The sequence below is a fragment of the Sinohyriopsis cumingii genome, unplaced genomic scaffold (genome assembly GCF_028554795.1).
Source record: "Sinohyriopsis cumingii isolate HCF-2022 unplaced genomic scaffold, ASM2855479v2 utg000066l, whole genome shotgun sequence".
Classification (NCBI taxonomy): Eukaryota; Metazoa; Mollusca; class Bivalvia; order Unionida; family Unionidae; genus Sinohyriopsis; species Sinohyriopsis cumingii.
The window spans coordinates 1,560,879-1,588,650 of record NW_028315866.1 but is presented as its reverse complement, the minus strand read 5'-3'; the positions used below and the strand labels follow the sequence as shown (position 1 = coordinate 1,588,650).

The 27,772-nt window shown below is 34.4% G+C and overlaps 1 protein-coding gene across 1 annotated transcript; it reads left to right on the top strand.

Moving 5' to 3' along the window:
* The first annotated feature begins 601 nt into the window (after positions 1 to 601).
* On the top strand, positions 602 to 27,772 carry LOC149774973 (uncharacterized). The gene is made up of 11 exons (XM_089944614.1): positions 602 to 665; positions 10,854 to 11,099; positions 11,676 to 11,918; positions 12,380 to 12,646; positions 13,555 to 13,700; positions 14,140 to 14,248; positions 18,691 to 18,803; positions 19,621 to 19,843; positions 20,659 to 21,273; positions 26,898 to 27,042; positions 27,682 to 27,772. The coding sequence occupies exons 1-11, from the start codon at positions 602 to 604 to the stop codon at positions 27,770 to 27,772; spliced, it is 2,262 nt and encodes a 753-aa protein (XP_089800740.1).

Here is a 27,772-nt window from a genome sequence, read left to right as displayed (position 1 = left end):
TTATGTCAAAGACCTCGAGATGGTATTGAATGCGTCAAATATATTTTCGAGTGTTAAAACTTCATGTTTCTCGGTATAAACTGTCGTTGATCATATGCAAATGTTTTGATAGATTAATTATATGTAGATATGTCGATCGATAGGCAGATAGCTGCATTAATGCTCGAGCAATTGATAAATTACAACTTTTATATTCTGTTCATATCATCCAGAGATGCGTTCTAGAAGAAAAGTAATCATTTGTACAATGGACCTCAAGCGAACTAAATTGTTATCACTAATCCCATTTTACCGTTGAAGTGTGCAAGACTGAGATGTCTTGCTTGATTTAAGCATTGGTCTAAAAGTTCCCAATTAACGAAGAAGCTCTCGACTGTGGAGATTATTGATTATCTTATCCATCAATCCCTATAAGACTTCTGCCAGTTGTCAACATAAGACTGGAGTATTTGATTAGAATTTTAATACGCTTCTGTTGTGGCTGCTGTCCAGACAGACAGATCGGTCTTCTAGTCATATTCACGTCTCGATACCACCGTCTATTTTCCGTTACTTTTTCTGAACTGAGATTTTAACGATACGCAGTTTGCTTCGTTAGAAGATGGCAATCAGCGAATTTCCGTCCCCGATGCTGATAATGCTGCTCAGTGCTGCTACTTTTGCAGGTAATTCTACTTTTTAATCTTCTCTTCATCTAAAATCCTGAACACCGGTAATGTATTTTGATCGTTACTATTTTCGTCTTGCTACTTTATTTGAACGCTTTACATAAAAACTATAATTAATGTGAAAGTACTTGACGGTACCACATGGATGGTTCCACCTAAGAATTCAGATGTATAAAAATCGGGGACCAACGCTAATAATGTCTTTTGCATAAAATACATATGTGATGAAATGTTTGGGAGTTGCGTGATTTTAACAGGTAATTTTATCATGAAATATGTACATTGTGCATCTAAATGCAAAGGAAATATATACATAAACTAATGATTTACACTAACAAGCTATTCAAATAGACTGCAGAACTTGTTTGCCAAACAATGTGTATGATGTGAACCTAGATTCTGTTAATTCTTTTAGTAATATACACATTCTGAAAATGAAGCAGAAAGTTTAATAACTAAATCATCATATTTCACAAGAGTTTTCAAGAACGTTTATTCAATCAGAAAGAAGAAATACATATTCAAAAGCTCCTCGACATAAAAATTGATCAATGGTGGCTCATTTTAAGAAGTGCGCTGGGAAAATGTTATATTAAATATTGAAAAGTGGAACAGTCTAATGGTAGCTTGTGTCAAATAATTACATTACAGTTTTGTATATTATTCAATATTCAGTTTGGTTTGCATTGGATATACATTCAGTATTTGGTTTAGTCATTATTTAGTCATTTTAAACAATATTCTGACTACTTGCTGTTAATAGTATAATACGAGTTCGAATTCATCAATCAGAGATTCGGACAAAAAAAAGAGTAAAAATTACTTTGTTATAATCCCACAATGTCTTTAAATAAATTCAAGGTAATTCCAGCACATTTATAAATGCAGATGTCATTGAATAACCCCACTGAAGTTAAGACTTTGTTTTACAAGCTGGCAACATGGCTTCACTAAAGAGAATTTCTTGAAGCAATACTACAATTTAGTCACCTCGCTAAATCATGTAGACCGACACAGGACTCCAATCATCCCACCCAAATCATCCTCTCTTTCGTAAACATTGTCAATTCTGTATGATAACGATTTGTTAATAACATTGCATATATCTAAGTGTTGTCAGCAGGTGAGAAATGTGTCCTTCTGATTCAATGTTCGTGAATATAGTTTGATGCTATGTTTCCCTGATCGATATGAATAAGATTTTGTTGTACATTTATTCCGCTTGTAATGAAAGTCAGTTATGTTTACTGTTACGAATGAGTAGCTTTTACAAGGTTTGTAATTTGTTTTCAAAGTTGTCCTATATTTTATATTATTATTTCTTGTATAATGTATTCCTAAATAGCAGTATGTTGATTTCATTTTCTGAATGAAACAATGATTATAGTTCGCTTTCATTTTCTGAATGAATCAAAGATTAATTGTCGCTTGATTGTTACAACTAATGTCAACCATCGTGTTTTATATGGAAAATTTGGCAATATGGTTCCTCAGTAAATGACAGCATGGTATTTTGCAAAATAATAACTCAGTAGCTGTAAATTTGAATAGAATAGAATAAAATGAAATACAGTATCATAATTGTTCTAAACCGAGAAATGTTTAGATGATATTACAGATGTACAAATAGCATTTCAAGGGCCTTCGCTACAGTTCGGATGTGTCATACATTTTAAATTTTATAGGAACACTTTAACGATAAATGTGCTACTACTTCTAACTAAAAAAGACAGATCAATGCGATTTACCAAAATATAAGCACGTGATTGTGTGACGATCCAAATTGTAATCTGACTGAGGCAAAAACCTAAACAATATAATTGTTCTGCTTGTAAATGTTGTTGTTATTGTTTGAAAAGTCACCGTCCTAATTCAGATCGCTGAAGAAAATAGTTTTATATATATTTGAAAACTGGAAGCACGTAAAATATAATATATTTTCAAATAGGTCATGAGAGATGTTTCCAACCTCATTTCAAATATATATGTGTTATTTCGTGTTGTACAAAACATTAAACGTTAGAAAAATAGTTATTGGAATTTATGTTTATATTCAATGGGCTCCAATAGACTTAAACGTAGCCCACTGTCATCGAAAACGTATATTTTGGATAGGTTTTACATAATCAACACAGTTCTTAACAGTAACGATCCAAGGTGGTGTCTCAGTATGACAATTCAAATTTCTTATGTTTGCCTTGAAATCTCAAAGCAAAGTATTATGTTTAAGACTAGCATCGCAAATATATGGGTTGTCCTTATAATGCATATTCCACTAAAATTGAACAGAATGATTGTGTTGAGTATCGTATAAAAACCCGTCAGAAATACTAAAACGGAGTGAAACTATTTCCTGTAATTCTCGCATTGTTCCATCTGTGCATAATGCGGATGTGCATTACCTACGGTTTTCTTTAAGATAGCAGTGTTAAACAAAATACAGACAGACGCCGTCATACATGCGAGTGAGCAGTTACGTTTTCGCTATTTGAATGATATAACATAACGTAAGTAATGAACCAATAGCTCATTTTTGCCGTAGCTTTTCAATGCTGTGTCTCTAATATGTGTTGATAGCAAGATAATAGAACGATACCTTTGTTGTTACAACATCAAAGATATAGTCAGGGCTTTTAAAATAATGTACTAAATGCGTCTGCACCAACTCTGATGGAGGGGAGACTTCTGTATATTTATGGGAGGGAGTTTGGTAATAACTCTGAGAAGCTTAGGGTACACCGTATACACCCGCTTAAAAGTCGAGTCCAACTGCAAACATCTGATGTCGGATAATGCATTGACCGATTTGGGTCTGTGCAAATTGGGAGTAATCGGTAGAATAAAGAAGGTAGTCCGTGATCTGCCAGCGCATTATGCGACGACAGATCAGGGTCTGTGTTGTTTAGAGTTGAACAGATCTAATCATGAGGAACTGCATCATTGTTTTGTGTCATTCAGTTTAAATTTATTTGCAAAACTGACATCTTGTTATTTATATTAGGCCTATAAAATTTAAACTAGCAAATAAAGGTTGGATTAAGCTGCTGTGTAATAACTTCTACACTTTTAAAGGATTACATATATTTTGTGAAACATTATGTAGCTAATTCACAATTCATAGAATACAGTGCAGTTCAGTAGTGAAGGGATCACAAAATTCTTGCCGCTTCAATTCAGCGGTGGTAGAATCCTAATATTCGGGTCCTTTTATATGCGCTAGAATGTTTCATCTGTGAAAGAATTTGTTGCATGGTAGAATTTTCTGAACGCGTATTGTCCAGTAGTGTATTTGTGTGATGAGACGCATCTGGCGAAGATTAGTCGTTGTCTGGGATAGCACAAGAAAGAGTGCTCTGAACTGGCCATTCAAGTAATTGATTTTAGCGCTTACACTGGGTTGGAAGGAATTTCATTGTACCCTTGGCGAAGGAAATAAGACAAGTTGTCCACATTGAGCTATTTTATGAATACAAGGAAACCATGTATAATAGAACTTAGGATATCTTTGCATGAAAGCGGTGATGAATTAGGAAATTCATTATCTCTGGAATCACACAAAACTTCGGGTTATAGCTGAATATATTTCCTGGCGATATAGCAGCAGTCGTGTACAATCGTCATACAGAGTTCCAAAATTATCCATATTCAAGTTTTGGCCAATCGAATACCTTCATGTTAGTTTTATCTTTTGAATATCAAACAGGTCAGGTTGCCAATAAATCGCAGGTAATTTATTCTCGAACAACCTAATTAAATATGAAAGATTATACATGCAATAATTTATATATTCTCTACTTCTGTGATATTTCTTTTCGTACCAGGCTCATCAATTATCAGTTTCCAGAAAAGTGTAATTTTATACCGTTAATGATCAGAAAGCTTTTGACTTATTTATTCATTATTATCTCCATTCTATTGGCCGATTTGAATATAATTATTTCATTTTTATTGTATAACCCTGTGGGATTTCAAAGCATTTTAGACATTTCTTTCAAGTATGCAGTCATCTTAGCTAAACTTAATTGTTCCCCATTTAATTGTTGTCTTTTTACCGTCTTGGTTTGCACCTTTTAAAAATGCCCTCCTGTATAATGTACAGAATTTTAATCTGAACTTATCTTTAACTAGTTTATTTCCTCTGCACCAACATAAATGCCATGCACGCACATGTATATATGGTTAATGTTTCGTGGAGAAACTACAAATGGCGCGGGCTGATCTTGGCGCGTTTGAGTTGTTTTGGAAGTTTCACAAACAGTGAGCAGACAAAGTAAAGTCTCAATTTTAAATAGAACCCTCTCTCTCTCTCTCTCTCTCTCTCTCTCTTAGAAAAAGAGGCCTCTAATAGCTCTAAGAACGTGAAGCCCTACATATTTTTTTAAACAATATAATTGGAAATTATTTTGTATATAAAATTAAAACTACATTAAATCCTGAAAGTATGGAATGCCAGGAACGTTTAGATAAGCCTTCATTTAAATGACTACTTTGCGCAGAAATAATTACTTTTCGCCAAGGATTATCTTAAGATGGTTTTTTTAAAAGAAATGCAGGGAATAGAAAAGAAAGATGAGAATATAAAGAGGAGAAAATAGGTTACCTAATATGCAAAAAAGCAATTAATGAAGATGTTGAACTCGTCTATAAAGACAGAATCCAGCGTGAAGATAATTCCAGTAGAATTGATATCTTAAGATCTTAATAAGCCACATTAGGCCTCTATTACGATAGATCGATACATATTATTGATTTCCTTGGATACGGATGTTCAGGGCTAATTAGCGGATCTAATGAAATTAATTGACGTCGAAAGTTAAAATCATCAAAGTGACCCAAGAAGTCAGTGTGAGTCATACCAATATTTATTCTGTAATCGCTACCGCAGGGAGGAGGAATAAGCTAAGCTTTGACACAGGAGGCAACATCGTTTTGAGTACCATACACGGTGTGCTGTCTCAGATCCATACACGCGCGCTGATATATATATACCTACTCAAAAACTCCAACGATTCCAAAACAAACTTGTACAATATCTGCGTGTTTATGATCTCAAACCATCAGATTGTTTCGATTAAAGACGATGGTGCTATTCTAAATGTGCAAAAACAGATTGCTGTATTGCAGTCATCAACCGGGTCAGGATGTTTCATTTTAATAATATACTTTATTGCAAGAGATTGTGTCCAAAATTGAGACTATTTTTATGACAGTCAATTTTTTTTTATCTGCAAGCGATGTGCTTTAAGTTGATTAGATGGTCCTAATGTAGGTGTTCGCCGGTGACGAAACGAACGTCTAGACGCTACAATTTGTCCTCGCAGGAACATACAGATTTTTTTTCTTCTACTTTTAATTTGATCTTTAGCTTTAGAAACGGTCCTGGATAAGGGCTGATCAATATGGATGTCTAGTATTGTGCATCCAATATATTTTGCGTTCGTACGGCAATTCTTAAAACAATAAGTGAATTGCGTTAGTATATTATGGGATACCTATGACAGAAATTGGACATCAGGAATCTCCCTATCGCTTGCTCTCAAAAATACTTACATTCGAATGAGTCTGATATACTTTGCTAAACAAACAGCAACAATTGCAGAAGAATGGGAGTACGGAATAATTTTTGAGTGTCTGGCCAACTAGTTGGAACAAGTAGTGGCAAATGATTCAGGGTGGAACTGTACATCATTATGTGTTGTAACCGCTGAGTGTTACCAGTATGTATGCATGATTGTAGCTAAAGGTTAAAACATGCCTATGGCTTATTGTTTATGAGTGTATTAGGTTTAGTTTCAGATGAGTGAGAATGCTGTGTTTACTCCAGTCGTGCTGTGCTCTTTCCTTAAATTCATAATTACGAAATATCTCGGAATTTCTAACTTTATTTTATAAGGTTTGCAGAATGGTTGTTGTCATGCTGTTGTGGATAAGTATTTAGTCCCAATAGAGACATAACCTTCTCGAAGGATACATCCATCATTGAATTCAAACTGTCTAAATAGATAAAAATGAGCCGGACAGTGATGTGGTCACATGAGTCATTGTAATAAATGCCTGGATGCAAATTACTGCGATCTACAGAAGAAGAAAACAACTTTTTATACTGGGAATGTGCACTCTACACTTGTGATTTACGTTCATTAAATAATCTTGTGTACACGCTTTGCAGCGGCGATACGAACCCTGAGAATCTAAAATTTGTCCACACTAACCTAATTTGTGTTCGATTTCATTCGCAATGTTTGTTGATTAGTATTGCCAACAATCGTAACAAGGGTTTATTAATCTTGATGAATCCAATGAAGTTTGTTCTGCGTCTGCTCCCAATGTAGCTGATCGTACTTGCGATGATACATACCATCAATGGCAGCATACCATTGCTAAACATCTGTGATAGCAATAGCTACAAAGTATAATGTCCTGTGTTCATGTAGATTAGATAGTCTTGTGTACACCATCTACAGCTATATGTGATAGCAATAGCCACGAAAGAATAATTGGGCGTGCTGAGCATCTGTAATATCAATAGCTACAAATATTTTGATGATTCAGTTTGTATGTTGCAAATGGATATAAACTTGACGTGCACAAATGTGGACAGTAGAATGCGGGATTGTGTTAATGTGACTTAACATAAGTCTGTAAGGGGAAAATATGCGTAATATTATAATAGTGATAAAAGATATTAATATAATAGTGAAATAAGCGTAGCACTATGTTAGTGAAATTAGTATAGCAATATAATAATGAAATAAACATAATACTTTCACAGTGAAATAAGCACAATACCATAACAGTGAAAATAAGTATAACACTATAATAGTGAAAAGGTATGACACTTTAATAGTGAAATCAGTATAACACAATAATAGTGGGAAAAGCATAATAATTTAATAGTGATAAACATACTAAGACTACAGTAGTAGAAAAAAGCACAAGACTGCGATAGTGAAATAAGTATGACACTACAATTGTGAATTAAGCATAACACTAAAATAGTGAAGTATAACACTAAAATAGTGAAATACGCATAACACAATAATAGTGAAATATGTATAACACTACAATAGTAAAATAGGTATAACACTATAATAGTGAAATACGCATAACACAATAATAGTGAAATATGTATAACACTACAATAGTAAAATAGGTATAACGCTATAATAGTGAAATAAGCATAACACTATAATAGTGAAATAAGTATAACACTACAATAATGAAATAAGCATAACACTATGATAGTGAAATAAGCATAACACTATGATAGTGAAATAAGCATAACACTATGATAGTGAAATAAGCATAACACTATGATAGTGAAATAAGCATAACACTATGATAGTGAAATAAGCATAACACTATGATAGTGAAATAAGCATAACACTATGATAGTGAAATAAGTATAACACTATGATAGTGAAATGCATATAAGACTACAATAGCGAAATACATATAAAACTCTAATGGCGAAATAACCATAACACTATAATAGTGAAATAAATATAAGACTACAAAAGTGAAAATGCATAAGACTGTGACAGTGAAATAAGGGGTCAGAAGATAGTTGAAGGAACACAAACATTATATTCTTGTCAGGAAAGAGGCATATTACCAAAATGTGCTCGATCAAATGATTTTCTTTTCATCCAAATACTTTTTACCTATCTATGTTGACTAGTAACCTCTGACTTTTAATCGGTTCTACATAATAGTACTATTTATAATAGGCTTAGATCCCGAATAAAGGGTAAAGCATGCAAGCCCGGCCCTAGGATGTGCGGGGCCCACGGCAGCAAGCAATGAGCGCGGGGCCCCAAGCAAACAAACTGCATTACCTGAAAGTGCAGGGCCCAAGGCGATTGCCCCGTTCGCCTTGCCCTAAGGCCGGGCCGGGAAACATGGACCATCCACGCAGGGTCAACTTTTTTGTCATTCAAATTCTCTAAAACAATGATACTTCTGCCTAAAGTTTAAAATAATGCCTAGCATATGTCGATTTGTCTGAAGACAAGTAACCAGTTTTATGTTACTATTTTAGACCATCGTAAAGCAAGCAAATAATGTAGTATCATGACATGTTTCAACTGCACTCATTTTGAGTGCACTGAAACTCAGTATGGTATCTAGATATATCCAGGATCCAGAGTCATGCAATTTAGACCCTGTTGTTACTTATAGATACATGAAAACGAATACATTAAGGTTTACTTTTTTAATTTTGCTTAAAAATAATGGATATTATGAAATATGAATCAATCTTGACATTTGTAAACATCATTTCATTATTTAAAAGTTTATTGTACCAAAACAATGTAAGATCATGTTTATATCTGGATTAAAACTGGATATAATTCCCTTTAGTGTCACTTGATTCATCTCGAAATATACGGTAGGAATCCTCGTTTGGATTCAAAAGACAGGACACACTGTAAGGATAGTTCTGTTTGGCTTTTATAATATAATGGTTTAGTATTGTTCATGAATAGAACCACTGAAGCTTCTATTTGAATTATATCAAGACTTGGAACCATGCATCAAAAAACGATTAATATTCGCGGTAGTCACACTCATTTATTGCTGGCGCAGTATTATTTAAAAAGAAAATACGAAGAGCTGTTGTCACAAGGTTCGAACACAAATGCCCTGCCCATTGGTTATAGTCACTTCAATATTGTGTATACTGACACATAATGTTTTCTCTTCTATCCGTTACCAATAGGTCCTACTGACACATAATGTTTCCTCTTCTATCCGTTACCACTAGGTCCTACTGACACATAATGTTTCCTCTTCTATCCGTTACCAATAGGTCCTACTGACACATAATGTTTCCTCTTCTATCCGTTACCAATAGGTCCTACTGACACATAATGTTTCCTCTTCTATCCGTTACCAATACGTCGTACTGGCACATAATGTTTCCTCTTCTATCCGTTACCAATAGGTCCTACTGACACATAATGTTTTCTCTTCTATCCGTTACCAATAGGTCCTACTGACACATAATGTTTCCTCTTCTATCCGTTACCAATACGTCGTACTGACACATAATGTTTCCTCTTCTATCCGTTACCAATAGGTCCTACTGACACATAATGTTTCCTCTTCTATCCGTTACCAATAGGTCCTACTGACACATAATGTTTTCTCTTCTATCCGTTACCAATAGGTCCTACTGACACATAATGTTTTCTCTTCTATCCGTTACCAATAGGTTCTACTGACACATAATGTTTTCTCTTCTATCCGGTACCAATACGTCGTACTGACACATAATGTTTCCTCTTCTATCCGTTACCAATAGGTCCTACTGACACATAATGTTTCCTCTTCTATCCGTTACCAATAGGTCCTACTGACACATAATGTTTCCTCTTCTATCCGTTACCAATAGGTCCTACTGACACATAATGTTTTCACTTCTATCCGTTATCAATAGGTCCTACTGACACATAATGTTTTCTCTTCTATCCGTTACCAATAGGTCCTACTGACACTTAATGTTTCCTCTTCTATCCGTTACCAATAGGTCCTACTGACACATAATGTTTTCTCTTTATCCGTTACCAATAGGTCCTACTGATACATAATGTTTTCTCTTCTATCCGTTACCAATACGTCGTACTGACACATAATGTTTCCTCTTCTATCCGTTTCCAATAGGTCCTACGCTACAAGTGCAAGCATTGTTTATTTTGTATTTAGGTTTCTTGAAAGGCTTAATTAAACATTAAGGCAGGGCATATACAAGGTTCCGCATTCTGACTGTGTCAATTATTAAATTGTTACGCTGAAGTTGATAGAGCATGTTCTGCACTAATGGACTTAACACCACTTGTGTCAATAATTGACAGATTGTTTATTATTTTGCCACTATATACATAGTAAACAAGATATAATTGATAGCGCGTAAAATAATATATACCAGAGCCCACGTACACTGCAGAGCGCAACGATTCCTTTATCAGAATTCAAAAGGTGCGATATATAAAGCTTTGTGATATATTCCAGTATCTTCATAATAAGAGTGCCAATAAGTGCAAGCAATAATGTAGGTAAGCCATTAATGGTGTAATCTTTATAAAGGCAGAAGATGCATATTTAGGCATATCCCATCTTGACAGTGCTACGCAAACTGGTTAATTTGTGTTTATAATTTCTTGTTTAATTGCCTTGTTTCAGACAGCACTATAACATTTAGAAACGTATTCGTAAGGATTCCAAATATGAGGCTAATGACATTACCAGTGAAGGTACTGTTCAACATGACAGTTGATAACTGTGCAGACTGCTGTGTTTACGAAGTGGAGTTCGAATGTAAGTCTTTCGATGTAGAAAATACCAACAAGGAGTGTCATCTACACAACCACTCCCACAATGAACCTCTATTCAAACTCCAGGAAGCACAGTCCGTAGACCATTATCGAAGTAAGTGACTTATAAATATTGTGCATCTGAATTTACTTCATCTATATCTCGGTTTCCTAACAGGAAGTATATACTATGATTTTGAAAAAGGTGAATCAAAGCTAACCAAATGTATTAAATACCGTATTGAAAGAAGTTGCAACTAGTGTTGCAGTCATTGTTTGCCAGTAGTAACTAAACACAAATTGAAAGTATATCTTGTTTTACTGTCGCAAATCTGCGGGCTTCTCTCATCAATGTTACTTTTATCATTAATAAACATAGTGCAAATATTAGACGACGTTTTGACTTGCATACACTTTTCTAAATCACATGATTTTCGTTTCGTACTACTAATGAAGCCTATAAGTTGTGTATCTTAATAGGTCCTCTGTTGAAGGGATAATTACTGTAACATATTGATAGAAACTAAGTCAAACCAATGGCTGTTTTAGTGGCTTTTCCTGTTTTACCTTTGTTATTGTGTATCTGCAAATGTATATCATTTTGCAAATTATCCTATTTTTGAGAAGCTTACAAGTCATTTAAAAAGAGCGTCTACGTCGCGAGCCAAACTTTTATTTTGAAATCTTCCAGCTGCTTATGAAAAGCTGTTCAACAGACTTCCGAATCATTATCTGACCACGCGGCATCAACACAGGGTTGCGGCGATCAGCACAGAGGAATGTGCACGACGTTGTATTCTGGAGATGGCGTTTAAATGTCGTGGCTTCGACTATGAGAACAATCTGCGTAACTGTTGGCTGACAGATAAAACGCCTAGTGATGTTGATGGTGTGAAAATACGACCTGACACTGACTATTATGAGAGAATTGCAGGTACATTTTGAAATCACGTTTAGCCATCGGGGACCATTATTCATGAATTTCGTTATTGCTACAAAGGACGAATTTAAGGACCGAAATGAGTCCTTATTCACATGTGAAGACATTGAAATACTTTTCCCTAACAAAGGCAAAAACACGTATTTAATAATTGATGAAAATTTCACTTTTTGCAAAACGCCACGAATATAAATAAATTTTACATTTGCTTTAGAATGATAGTAAGTTATGTAGTATGTCAATCATAAAGCCAGTCAGTGATACAATGACTTCTCCTTGAAGTATTAAACGAAGCAGATGCTCATTTTTTCGACATATATATATATATATATATATATATATATATATATATATATATATATATATATATATATAAGTTAATCGTTTCATGTATTGCATCAATTTCAACTATAACAAACACAAATATCTATTTTCATCTAATTTCTCCATTTCAGATGGTCTTTGCAGTAATTTTATCAATTACGGCTATGGTGCTCTGCAACCATTGGAGGGCATTCAGATATACAACAAGGTCGTCCTCGGAGTCACTTTGGACGCATGTGCACAGCTATGTCAGTCGGAGACGTTTTTTAAGTGTAACAGTTTCGACTATGTTTTCACAGACCAATCATGTCAAATGAGCCAATATATCGCCGCCAATGTACACGGGTTGATGACATCATTTGAGATTGATCACAAGGTCATGCATTACGAAGCTATAGGTAATTGAAAATACGTTATTAGGCATTCGATGTTAAATTCAATGCCGATTCCCGTAACAGTTAATAAATTTACATGCAAATATATGTTTACTTGTAATCAGTTGCATTATTGTTAACGCTGTGGATGAAAAAAAGACATGTTTGAAAATAAATAACTGTACTTATTGTAATAGACTCGCCAGTGGCGGTACAATTTCCAAAGTTTGAGCGTTAATATTCATATATCACTGTTGGACTGAAAACGTTCGTAAATTAAGTAATTTTGATTTCTTTTTTTCCTTCTAACATTCGTTGGATTACTAACGTGCTGTTTTAATTATGTGGACATAGCTTAATGCATATAATATACGGTTCTATAAGCCTCGATAATGTAGGAATCTCTTTTTTATGTGGAAAAAGGAGGTGTTGTTAGAAGTGGGACTTCTATTAAAATAACTACGGTATCTCTGTACATAGATTAAAGGAGAATAAGAGAAAATTTTGTTTTTTAAGTTGTGAAGCATTTTCAACTTGAACCTAATTCCAAATTAACCTAGAATTCCTAGAAGATTAAGCAGAATTCTATCATTTTGTAACTGAATTAGATCTCGCTGCCACTTTATCTATAACATCTAAGGTCAGCATAATGACATTTACAGTGATGGACCCGACTACGGCACGACTCAGTTTAGATTACACGGGTGAGTTATTTGTCTGCAAATTGAGAATTTGATTAAATCCTATATATTATTATATATTAGCGATAATGTTATTATATGATGTCATGTTCAGAGTATACATTTAGTTTTACACGTTATATTATGGGAAACATTGTATTGCTGCTTTGCATTTACGACTAATTCTTGGCTGCTATTTCTTATGTATGTGCACTTAATACATGTGTATGTTAACGAGTTTTGTCTCTACAGGAGATTATCTTCGCTACTTTTACGCCACTCCACATGCCTCCATATTAGGAAAGAATGAAAAGACTTTCAAGAGAATTACTCCTGATAGTTGTGCCAGGAAATGTCTTGAGGAGAGAGGCTTTATATGTAGATCCTTTGATTATCAGGTAGTATATTTTGTGTTTTCTCTTTAGAATATGCCATTATCATCATCGCCATTATCAACAATTTTTTTTATTATCATTATTTATTTATTTATTTGTTTATTTAATTATCTATTTATTTATTTTACATCTTCGGAATAATAGTCACCTAAAAGAATGGACCTTATAACCCCTTTAAAAATTAAGATCACGCAACCAGTATGGTTCTCGTGTCTCTCAACATTGATTATTAAACATTGGGTATGGGTTGATGTACAGTAGACAGTTATAGATACAAATTTCCTTTCTATCATCACTAATCTCTCCCCCCCCCCCCCCGCTCTCTATCCAACTATCCTTGTCTCTCTCAGATATATATATATATATATATATATATATATATATATATATATATATATATATATATATATATCCATTATGGTATTCTCTTTCATTGTTTCAGATAACGGACGGCACGTGTTTACTCAGCACTGTTACAGGTAGCGACGTGGGAGGTCTGTATAGTCCTCCTGGAGCCAATGCACACCATTTCGAAATGAAGCCATCCATTGGTAATAATTTTTTAATTCCAATTTCATTTTATCCGACTTGAAAGGAAAAAAAGCTTTCTATATTTTATCGATACCTTAATTTCAATGGTAATAAAAATTGGTCAATAAGATACAGTTTCTCATTAGAAATGGCAATGAAAACCCTTTACTACTGGCGCCCTGTGTCTCGATTGTATGTGTTTATATGTCTGTTTAATAATTTATTACATTCAGAGGTGTCAACACAGTATTATAATTTAAACTCCATCTAGGGTATAACTGTGCAGTAATAGCTCCGATGTCAATCACACCAAAGATAAAATATAGCTCAATTTTATCTTATGCCACTGTTTTTGCATTCAATTACATATCCCTCGTTAGAGTGAAAGTGTAATCATATGAATATAAATTATAATGGGAATAATTTTAAAAGATTATGTGAATATCAGTTGTTATCATCAATAGCTAACTAATGTAGTCTATGTTTCACTCCATGTCTAGTAATGTGTTTGTAGTATTTGGTACAAAACAGTTTTCATTAAATGTCAGTAATATTGTGTACAAGCAGTTTCCCATTATAAGTCTAGAAATGTTCAATAGTATCGGGTACAAAATGTTTTCTTTAAATGTTAATAGTATCAGGGAAAAGTTGTCTTTCATTCTGCGTCAAGCAGTGTTTCAATAATAGTGTGTGTGTGTGTGTGTGTGTGTGTGTGTGTGTGTTGGGTTTTTAACATAGCTTTAAAAAGTGTCGGTCATATCGCTACGATGTCTGCAGTGTGGCAGTTTATAATGATGTCTAGCACTGGTGCATCATGCCGCACACACATAGCATAATGTCCCATCCAGTCACAATATCCTGACACCAGGACGACCAGTCCTAAAACTAACCTCTTAATGCGAGGCAGCTGTTAGTACAATTTTTATAAGCCTTTGGTAAGGCTCGGCCGGGGTTTCGAACCCGCGATCTTTCGCATCCGAGGAGGACGCTCTAACTACTAGGTCACCAGAGCGGTCCATTGTCTATCTATAAATATACCGGTCATACTGAATATACATAGCTTTTTATTTTGTGTATGATAATGTGATAGTACTTTTGGGTACAAGAAGTTCTGGTGGGTTCTTTAATTCTATGGCTCCGGTGGCCTAGTGGTTAGAGCGTCCGCCTCGGATGCGGGAGGTCGTGGGTTTGATCCCCGGCCGAGTCATACCAAAGACTTATAAAAATGGTACTTACAGTTGCCTCGCTTGGCGCTCAGCATTAAGAGGTTAGTGTTAGGACTGTTCGACCTGGTGTCAGGATAATGTGACTGGGTGGGACATCATGCTACATATGTGCTAGACATCACTATAAACTGCTACACTGCAGATATCGTCGCGATATGACTGAAAATTTGTTAAAGCTACGTTAAAAATCAAAATCACACACACACACACACACATTCTTCTGTGTCTAGCAATGTGTTAATAATATCGGGTTCAAGCAGACTAAGTATAATATAGTTTAAATTGTATACACATTAAATGCCACTGAAGCATGCCTGCAAGTATTCTCCATATAAATTTTGAGACCCACTGTTTACCGCGTGTACGAAATCATGCAGATTTTACGGAACTCTTAGGGACTGTAGTACATGCTGATCAAAAACAACGTTCCGGCGTATTTCCACCTGAAGCTTGACTTGTTATAATTTTGAAAGTCCTTAATTTTTTTTAAGTTATTCATTTTTTAACACGTATAATTCATTTTAACATGTATATTTTCCATTTCCTGGTTCTTGAAATAATAGTTAAAAAAACGGTGATAATGGTATTTTACAATCCTTTGTACTCCCGATTGTTACCAGCGAGTAGCATCCTCTTTTGGTCCTTTGCGTCTGCCTTTCCTGATAAGCTTGCTAACAAGATTTTGCAAAATTTGCTGACTGTATTCAAATGAAAGTGAGTAAGCATATTTGCGTACATCTTGTAAATTACCTGAGTATTGATATTGACCTTTACATCGATGTTTCGTTTTTTAATTCATTGTTTTAACATTTTATAATTTTTCTGGTCAAAGCCCTTATCAACACGACTAAGCACATGCCCCTTGAGGTATGCAAATATTATCTAAAGGATATATTAGTATTCAGTTACAGATAATTAAATCTATTTACAGGCCGTCATATCAATTTTTATTTTATTTTATATTTTCTATTCTTCTTTGTTTAGATGATGTTGATTTTGTTTGGGATTTTCAGTTATTTGTACACATTTTCTTCGAAATCGTTGTTAGCACGATGAAACAAAATCTACTTGCGGTGTAAATGTAACAAATGTGTTTTGCATTCACGTACAGATATTTTGCATAGACTCCAGTCATAGTAAAGCAATTTTTAAAAATTATTTTCCACATTTTTCGGGACTTATATATATTTGGTCTTCACTGAGGGTACAAACACAAATCAAGTTTACAGCTGGAATTAACGACACTGAGACGTTGAAGTTTTGTAATAAGGTAGCATTGTCATTGGCAAATTTTATGACGAGAGAAAACTTGTGATTAAGCCGGTCGGGTTTAGATATAGTGAAGACACGACAAACGAAACATCGTGAAATGTTCATTTATAACACAAGACAATGCAAACGTAACTGTTGACACAATAGCTAACAGCCTTAATTCAATCTAATACAGACTAATGAAACGAAGGTAAGAACCAACAAATGCACACAAATCCTATGCATAAATGACACGCTGAATTGTATTAGACCTTTAATATGCCGTAACTAGCACATATGTCACTCTCACGCGACTTTCAATGAAATGGTATTGTCTATAAATACATGAGTATACTTGGCGTATTGCTGGCATGAATGATCAGTAGGTCTGAGTAAATGTATACGAACTTTGTTAACATATGTGACAAACGTATATAAACCATCAATGCACATTAGAGTTCATCAGCAATGATGGTGTTGCTTTAGACTGTCATACATATAAAGACACAGAATTTAAGGTGCGAAAAAAATAAACTGTGTTGATCAACAAGTTTGTTGCTGCTCTTCCATGATATCTGCAAGACGGCCACGAAAAATCCCAACCCTATACCCACGAAGAATTTATTATGAATGATCCCATGTGTCGCACTCCTTCCGGCATGCTAAAGGACGCCTCAAGGACTTCGCTAATGCTGAGATCCCTTGGTCCAGAACTATTGGCTCTCACGTTACGTCGACTAATATCATTACAATCCAACTTCACCTAAGTTACTATCATCAACGATATATAGGTTCAAAACCCCACGGAATTAGCAACTCCCCGGAACGGCTGAAAATGTGACAATTGACCAGAGAAATACTTCAGTCATACAATGTGATTCGACATAGGTCTGACTTTCTAGAAATTTAGAATAAATTCAGAAGCATTCACTGTATTAAACAATTGTATCGCTATACAGAGGATATAATCATGTAACACGTTTTACACTTTTACTTTCCTCCATATCTGAAAATTATTTCGATAAATCGACATCTCCTTCACAAGGCTCCAATGCACTGTAGCGATCTACAGACAAATGGCACAGTAATTACTAGGATGTATTCAAAGACACGGCCAGAGAACTCTGAGAAAGGGGGTCCATCCAGTTCAGTCATTGAAAATTTTGCTGTTTCGCAGTTGCCAAAGCTGAAAATATGTATCATTGATAACACTGCGGTAACGAAACACAATCAATATTTATGTTAAAAAATGTTGCAAAGGATGTGCGTGCACACAATTCCGTGACAAATAGATTCGGTTATATTCCAATACACTGGTGAAACTATATTCTAAATAAATTTAACACATCTTCATTTTATCACTCAGGTAAATATTTACTAAACATGATGCAAACTTTATTAGACGCAGGTCATGTACCTGGCATATGTAGTTACCACAGATGTACATCTAGGTGGTTTATGCTTGCAAAATTGTATGGTGTCAGGTAGAAATGACAAATGAAAGTCGCGTATTTGTTTTAATCACCAAACGTAATCACGCCTATCTATCGATTGAACAAAGATTCTAGCTACTTAAGTATACAAATCAAACATCTTACATCTTACGTTTAGACTTGCAACTTTATAGGAACAAAATCAAATCGTTGTATTATATATATATATATATATATATATATATATATATATATATATATATATATATATATATATATATATATATATTGGCATCTAATTTTACGTTTTGATTTATGGAAGATCAGTGGTTACCTTATCCAAACTACAACCAGAAGGTTGTAGATTCCAGTTACCGTGATGAGCTCCAGATTAGGGCACTTTACTCCATACTATGACCTTCCGTTGTTGCTCTACCTTCAGGCACCAAATCTAGACCAAGCTAATATCCGTTTGAAAGGTTACAGTTTATAGTATTGCCTTGTTGCTGGTGTTGTTGTTGTTTGTTTGTTTTGTTTATTTTGTTTTATCAGATTGCGGAGGCACGCTCACAGACCTGGAAGGGATGCTGGCCTCCCCCAACTGGCCTCGACATTACTTACATCACTTAAACTGCACTTGGCAAATCGTCGTGCCAAAGCACAGGGTACATATGATCTAATCCTTTTAGAGAGTAGTATCCATTGCAATTAAAAACATCAGTTGTGTGTTGTATCTTGAAGACCATTTAATTTCTTAAATCTTTATAGGTGATGTATTAACATGCATGCGTGCATACGTACATACACACACACTCACACACACACACACACACACACACACACACACATACATCCATACATACATACATACAGTTAGTGAAGTATGTACTAATTAATTTGATTCTTTTTTCTTGAGAGGTGGATTTTTCTGTACCATGTAAATGTTTGTACTTTTTACCCATTTGAGCATCAAGAATGATATACATTATACGATATCGTCTTTAATGTTCGTTTCCAATATATGCATTAGTTTCTCTTTCTAATAATAAACAACGAATGTTCATACAAAAATATCGATTTCGTCGCCAACCAAACTATGTGAAAGAGAATCGCGTAAATTGTGGTGTCTCATAGAAAGTTTCCCTGTTTTGGCTTGCTTGCTTGTTTATTTGTTTTAAACAATCTCTCTGAATTGCAGCTTTAGCAGGTGAATGGTTATCTTATATAACAACGTTTTCCCCCTAATTCACAATAGATTTTTCATTAACAGTATTTGTATATTTGAAAATGAGTTTAAAACACGCCGTAGTGACCTTTTACGCGGAAGGTATTCGATATTTAAATCAGAACACATAAAGAATAAAGCGGTATTGTACAAAAATGGAGATGATAGTATCCGATATGATGAGATTTTAAATTTAAATTCTTTTTAAATGCAGGGTATAATTACAGACCATATATACTTTTATAATTTTCTTTCAGATTATTAGAGTTGAAATTTACCATCTGGATATTGGTCCCAAAGGCCAAGACCCTTGTGATGAAAATAGCGACGTGTTATCGTTTATCGATGATGATAATGGAAACGAAGATTGTGCAGCCAACGACCTTTCAGAATATGTCAGCCACACAAACAAACTCTTTATCCGCTTTGTCACTAACGCAAACCACAATGCAAATGGATTCCGGATTTTCTACACTACTGGTATTATACATTTCACTTATCAATATGTTTTCCTCTTCAAAATTCCGTAGTTGTTGATCTTCTTTCTTTTCTTGAAAATGGGTAACGACCTAAGATTTTCGTTACTTTGCTTTCTTGTATTGTGTCATTTGTACCGTGGTTAATATTTCTTGTTTCACGTATAAAACTCGGATTCTGAAAGTCTTACTATATTAAATAATAATTTTTTCAAAGTTTTTTTTTTCTCCCTTTATTGATGTTACAAAATGTGTACGTTCAATGGTATAATAAAAATTATATATCACTGAACCATAAGTCAGAAGTAACATACAAATACATTTCAAAACCGTGAGGAACAGTTTAATCTTCTCTCGAATAAATAGAGTTGTGTACGATCTCTCGATAACGAAATCAGTTCTAGTATGATATACAGATAATCGATACCTTTCAATTTATACAGTCTAGTCTTTTTCCATTACCGTATACACTTATTTATACAGTCTAGTCTTTTTCCATTACCGTATACACTTATCTCTGAGTTCATCTCTTCTTTGAAGAACAAACGCAAAACAAACACATACAAATTGACACCATTCGACCCATTTTAGTTGACTCGCGAAAATTGCATGAGACGTCTTAATGCTGCTTAAAGTAAATATTACATTATTATAGTAAATATTGTTATTAATAAGGAGAGAGCTCGAAATGCGATAATGCGCTTTGCTCAATCAACTATGTCTCTTGTTTAATTTTATATACTTTACTTTTGACTTCAAGAAATAAATACTATGTGAATCAACACTGATTAAATTCTTGTTTAATATATATTCTTTTAGATTGGCCATGTAACACTACATTTACTGAAGATTATGGTCAGTTAGCCACTCTCAGATGGCCAAGGCAATATCCTTCCAAGACTTCCTGTTTATGGACTATACAAGCACCATCATCGTGTACAATTCTTCTAAGATTCACACTCGTAGAGTTAGAGGATCACGTAGGTTCATCGTGTAGCACAGCCTACGACGTTATAGAGGTATTCGATGGCGATTCCGATCAGTCAAAGTTACTGAAGGCATTTTGCGGTGTTTCTGCACCAGTATCATTCAATTCTTCTGGGAATTTTTTGTACATAAAATTTAGATCCGACAATAGGGTTCAAATGAGAGGTTTTCATGCGGCCTATAAGTTTATATTCCCTCCATATATATCAACTTCTACCATGTATCCTTCAACAAAAGAATGGCCAATCACATCAACAGAGGAAGGCATCAAAAGCAAGTATACGGATTCTAATAAAGAGACAAATATTTATACATCGAGACTATGGAATATAACTAACGAAGAATTAGCACCTCTTGTAGCAGACTTCGTCGAGTCCATGCCCATCACACCTATCAACGATTCAGAAGTCACCAAAGCACCAGATAATCCTGAAAATTGTGTTGAAGGTAAAGGTAATCCGATATGTTATCAATTCATAACAGCAACACATATGTTAATATAATACTGCAAGATTGTGTTCAAGCTAACGGCAATTTAATCCCTTATCCATCCTCAACTGCTACGAACATGGTAATCTAACACTGCTTGATGTAGATTAGAAACGCATATGTATTTTTCTCATATCATTGAATACTGCATGCACAAATAGAAAGAAGATTACAAATAAAACACTTGTCGTCAACAGTAGATGGCATTACAGCTCATATTTTGATCTGTTTCATTGTCAGTCGAATGTATCGACCTTCGCAAGACTACTATTTCTTTTGTTGTTTTATTTGGTGGGTGGGGGTATCTTAAAACTTTTAATAGTGTACAACCCGAAAAAATGTTAGCCTTCCTAAAGAAATTAGGTTTCCATAAGAAATCTGACCCTGTATTTTTTAAGGGGTTTTTTTGCCTGTTTAACCAAAATATTTAATTTTTGTATTATTCTTTGAAGAATTATAATGACTTTACCTCTTATTTTTCATCCTGTTCGAGAATATGTTTGATTTTTATCGTTCTATAGATCTGAGCGATTTCTTACATTTTACAAACTAAATTTTACTTGCAAATGTAAGATCATAAATTTAAAAATCGTCCATTATCCGGATTATTTGCTGGTACGAACTAAGACCTTGCCCCTCAAAATATGTTATCTTTCATAACGTACTATAAAGTAAATTAGTAATATGCCGATCATGACGGCAACTGAATAGAGAAACAAATGCCATCGAACATAACTTCATACTGTCATGACTATTTAGTATTTTTCTTTTTAATATCAAAAGTAAATGTGATTAGGTGATATAGAGGGAAAATGTGTGGTACATTGAGAGGTTTGTCAGCGTGAGTGCCGCTATGATAATATGTAATTTCTCATACAGAAGCACTGGCCAAAGATTAAATATGCACACCAGTTTCGTCCAATGCTTTATGTAGTAATACCTAGGTAATTAACTCTCTCCATCAACGATCATCGTTGGCTAAAGGTGTAATAAATATTAGACACCTATAAACACCGGCTGATAGTATAAGCAATATAAGCCGAGTTAACCTTGGACGCCTAATTTAAAGGGTATTTGTTTGCTGAAGTCATCGTTCAAAGTACATAAAATAGAACAAGAGATATAGAGGATAGATCAATAATCATGGACATATTTCGTGCCGTCTCATTAACAATAATATTTAGTTTACGTATGTGACTGATACGAGTAATTAAGGCATATGATTGCAGACATTTAAAGGAACTAATGAGCTATTAATAGATACGTGCACAGACAATACTGTAATAATGTCAATAATTTGCATGCATTTAGAGTGTGAACGTGCTACTTACTGCATGCTTACAAATGAACAAATGAAATGAAAGCAAACGGGGTGGGTGGGTATGTTGGTAAAGGACTTCATTAAGATCTGGTGGTACATACTTTTTTTATTTCATCTTTTTCATACTGTATTTATCTCAGATAATATTCCCTATATCCAAAAGAATCTTACAAAGGTGCAACATTCTAATGACTTAATATGAAGTTTGAATTTAAAACTTGAAACTTTTTTTTAAAAATGTTTTTCTACTTATTTCCTGTTTATACATTGACTAACTTAAGGTTTCAATCAGAGTAAAGTCAAGTGGTTATGAGAACATGCATTCCTAATGACTGTACAATTCATTAAAAGTTGTCTTGATGTTCCTTTTGAGATTGTCTAGATATATTTTTTATTTGATTTTGTCTGAAATAAATCAACCGTGACACGTATATTTCCATTATAATAGATAAAGTAACCATCCACTATAATGACGTTTCTTTATATTTTTATTGATTCTACTCTGCCTGCTCATACGCATGTCAAATGTATAAGAGAAAAAATAGTGTGTGTGTGTGTGTGTGTCAGGACCACATAATCAAAATATTCACAGTTTATTGTTTTTACCTAACTTCTATCACCAAGACAAGAAATCTTTGCATCCCACGCATATCTTGACACAGTAGCGATATAACGTTTAGCGCATAACATTGAAGAAATGATCTCCAAACTATGACTGTATGGTTGGAAAAAACAATTTCATTAAAATATCAAACGTACCGTACATATAAACATAAAGATGTTATAAAAGCCTAACGATGAATATTGCTCAAATATTTCAAATGAATATTTCGATAAGTTAAACAAGTCTGAATTTAACATTTCCTTTAATTGTGTATATTAACTAAAGAAACAAAAAAGTGAGAGTTAATCTAAGTTCCATTCTGCTTTTCTAAGACCTGTATTTTGACTGAATATGTTGTCATCATGTAGGTTACTCGGCGTGTTTATGAACGAGTTACGTGCTTAAATGTAATTGAATAAACTTTATTTCTAAAATGTATCAAGTCTGGATAAAATATACTATTTTATTCAATGGCTTTCTAAACAAATTTGTATTATTTGGTATTCATCTATCCTGTTACATTGGCTTGTCAAGCAGGAACTGTTATTGTGCACTGTTTATTCAAATGAGATAACATTTCTGAAGTTACGGTTATAAATTTAAATATCTCTCTCTCTCTCTCCCTCTCTCTCTCTCTCTCTCTCTCTCTCTCTCTCTCTCTCTCTCATAATGAGACAAAGTCTCATAACTAAAACAAAGAAATAAGTAATATATGTAATCCATGCATGTACGCAAGCCAAGGGGGAAGCTCGAGTTCTCTCGTCCTCGATAGTCGCATATTTGTATGTATACGTTAGCCACGTTTTAGAGCATTAGATGTCTGATATATCATTATTTATGGTGGTTTGTTGTATGATTAGGTGTGGATTCCTTTGTCTTAATGCATATGTGACGTAAATCAAAATGATCATCTTTTATGAAAAGGCAAAAACAAAATAGCTTTCCTTGCAAAGACTCCGTAGTATCAAAGAACTGTAATTTAGTTGTGTTTTCTTTTAAGTTCTCGTACGTTCTGCTCATTACAGAAAATGTGAAAGTACGTTTACCATCGATTTTTCCTCAAACTTTCAGCTCATATATCATTATTATTTTTTGCCATTATATTCTCATGCCACTTCAAATGAATTTATTTTGTAATTTATTTGAGTTTTCACTGAAAACAAGTGTAGCATTAGTCTCAATAATAAAATTTTGTAGTCAAGTGTCATGGAATTATTTCAGTTATGGATTGATCTAAATTACTTTAATAATTTTGTCTCAGGATATATATATATATATATATATATATATATATATATATATATATATATATATATATATATATATAAACTTTGCATGCATTCAGAGATTATACGTTATTGAGAAATTAGAAAAGATTTTGGGCCTTGGGGATCAGAGTCTTTGTCGAATGATCCAATTAATCGAACGTTTGCTCACAGCAAAATTGGATTCTTCGTCTGATCGAACAGAATTACGCAAGTCCTGAGTCTCCAGTATTTGCAGATCTATGCGACTACATGTATATTATACATTTTCATAACAAATCAGATATTACGATAAGTATGAAATCTATTTATTCGAAAAGAAGAAAACTTGGCTAGCTTACATTTGATAAAAGAATTCATTAATCAACCTCCTTTTCTACAAAGCTACTAAAGGACGATTTAAATAGATACGGTTGCGTATTTGATAAAACAATTAGAATGTCACTACGTGACGACTCCAATTAATATTCCACCAAATCTTTGTTGTTTCTACATTTTGTTCGTTCAATGTGAATTACATTTAGCGTAAATCGTACGTAAGTTGCTGAAAGTCTGCGGATGCATGTGCAAAAAGAATCACGTCAAAAGAATTATGAAACCTTTACGGAAGTGTCTGCAGTAATTCAGTGAAACCAAAAAAGTTGTTTAACTGGTTCGTCCTTGAAAATAAGAAACAATTTCGGCAAGGAATGAGTCATCTCAGTAAAGTCACCTATGGTGAATGTTTTGTGGGGTGTGTGTGTGTTTATGCGTGTGTGTGTGACTTGGATTTTTAACGTAGCTTTAAAACTAAATTCAGTCATATCGCTACCATTCTGCAGTGTGGCAGTTTGTAGCGATGTCTATCATTGGGGTATCATGCCGCAGACATGTAGAATGATGTCCTACCCAGTTACATTATCCTGACACCAGGCCAACCAGTCCTAACACTAACTTCTTAATGCTGAGCGCCTTGCGAGTCAGCTGTGACTACAATTTTTTTAAGTCTTTGGTATGACTTGGCTGGGGCTAGATCCCGTGACTTCCCGCATGCGAGGCGGGTGCTCTAACCACTATGCCACCGGAGCGGTCCTATGCGATGTACACATTACGTCATTCGATAAAGAGGGTATACGTAATCACGGCGGCTCGAGAATAACTTCCAGCAACTGTCCCCCAGGCGAACCATGCAATCGGCGCCACCACCTCCACCACCCCTCCTCAAATTTTGTTCCCCATTTAACTGGGCGTCCTAGGCAAACGCCTCTTTCTCATATATAGAATGACGGCCCTTGCATGTAATGCTTATGTAATGTATATACTTTGCATTTATGTGGTGCTTTTCCTCGCAATGACGACAAGGGTTGGTATGCACTTATGTAGATCGATGACACGTGGCTGGCGAATACTAGTGTAAAGAGGCAAGAAGAGCGCAATACCTCAAACCAGACGAATCTGGCCCCGTCAGGAATTAGGTATTACAGGGCTCGCGGTACTAATTCTAATCCCATAGTAAACCTATGGAAGCATTATCATATTAAAAAATGAGATAACTTGTAATTCCTAAATGTTCATAATCAAACCTATATTTCTCAGTCTAGTCTCATCCGTGATGGAAGATTCTACATTAGAAACACATATGATCCGCAGTAGCTTGTGTACCTACAAGTGTTTCAAATTTGTGTTTTAAACGCAGGACATACAAAACATGTGCTAATTTCAGTAATGTTTTCCAAAGTCAAGTATTTTTAAATACTAAAATTGCATCAATATAACATCGTCTCTCGTCTTTATTTGTTTAAGTTACAAACAAGATAAGCTTTCTAAAGATTCCATTCACAAAAAATTTTATTTTCATTATGAACCAACCATAGCCATACAAACCCACACCTATTCTAATCTATGCGATAAGAACATCACTTGACAATTTCCGACAGGAAGAGCAAGTTATTCTCTTGACCTGACGGAAATGACCGAGCGATGCTCGGATCGTATTTTATATTCGTTCGTTTCTAGAATGATTAACTTTTTTCACATTGTTAGCAGCGTGATTCCTATACAAATTGTCTGTGTCATATTATGTAATTGAGTATTTCTACAGCAAAGCCTCAAGAAAAAGAAAATGCTCTCAAAAGAAAGATTGATATACTAGTAAGGCCTAATTTTTTGATTATATTTACAACGATGGTGAATGGTGGGACAAAAGTACTTTAGATTGATAATAGTGACAATAATCATCATGATGAATTTGCCCAATACTATCAATAGTATAACATGTGTTTACTCTGCTTGTACCCCTAAATTCCACATTTTTTTTCCTTTCGAGAAGCATGTTGTGTGTATGTTTGTGTGTGTAATGAGGGGGGTGTCATGCGTGTGACATTTTTATCGTATCCACTGTTTTCTTTTCCAGATGAGGAAGGTGATGATGTCGTAGATGTCAACTTTCATGACAGTCACAAACACCTACAATCTATTCTCGTGTGTGTAATTGTTATATTTGTTCTCTTGTTCGTTATCGGCATCTTGGCTTCAGTGATTATTTACAGACATTACAGGTAGGTCATCATGCAGCTAGCAACGTCATTTTGAAGTAGTAAAATGTATAAATAAAATTACCACTCCTATATTGATTCTAAATGAAAGGATCAGTTCTTTGTTCACTATGCAAGTCTATTAAAATGTAAATTTCTTAGGCTAACACAGGTTAAATCTTGGATATAACAGAATTCATCATCAAAAATGTTTTGTCACCGTATAATAAGAAAATATGAGTAAATGCATACACCCCCGCATAAACACATGGCCTTGAAATACCATGGTGCTAGAGAAAACTTATGTAGTCTCACTTTGGAAAAAAGAGATGCATATACGTTGTGCAATTGAACTTACTGGGTCGTCTCAATTTTTTAAAAGTATTGACTTTATAGCTTGAGTTTTATTTTTCTACACGTACCTTTATCTTGTATTTTATTTACCTTGTACAGAATTATCTTTTATTTGGTAGCATATTATGTTTACATTTATTTGGCAGGGTTTATGCTCGTGTTTTGGCAGGGGAAGAGAAGATTATTTATGTTTATAGAACTTGTAATACTTGCCGTTAAAACATTTGCATACATGTACATACATATCCCTTACATAAATAATTTTATATCCATGTACCCTAACTCATTTTCTTTATTTATCTAAAGCAGAAAGAAGTCACCAAAGAGACGGCAAACTCCATATATCAAATCCACAGAGGAAAATGTATCTCTCTGTAAAAACGGACACGCTGCAGGGTAA

Excerpts from the sequence above, each read along its gene's own strand:
- LOC149774973 (XM_089944614.1), top strand. The coding sequence starts at position 602 with ATGGCAATCAGCGAATTTCCGTCCCCGATGCTGATAATGCTGCTCAGT. Across the intron at positions 19,844-20,658 it reads CCGGATTTTCTACACTACTG|ATTGGCCATGTAACACTACA; the intron begins GTATTATACATT and ends ATATTCTTTTAG. Across the intron at positions 21,274-26,897 it reads TCCTGAAAATTGTGTTGAAG|ATGAGGAAGGTGATGATGTC; the intron begins GTAAAGGTAATC and ends TTTCTTTTCCAG.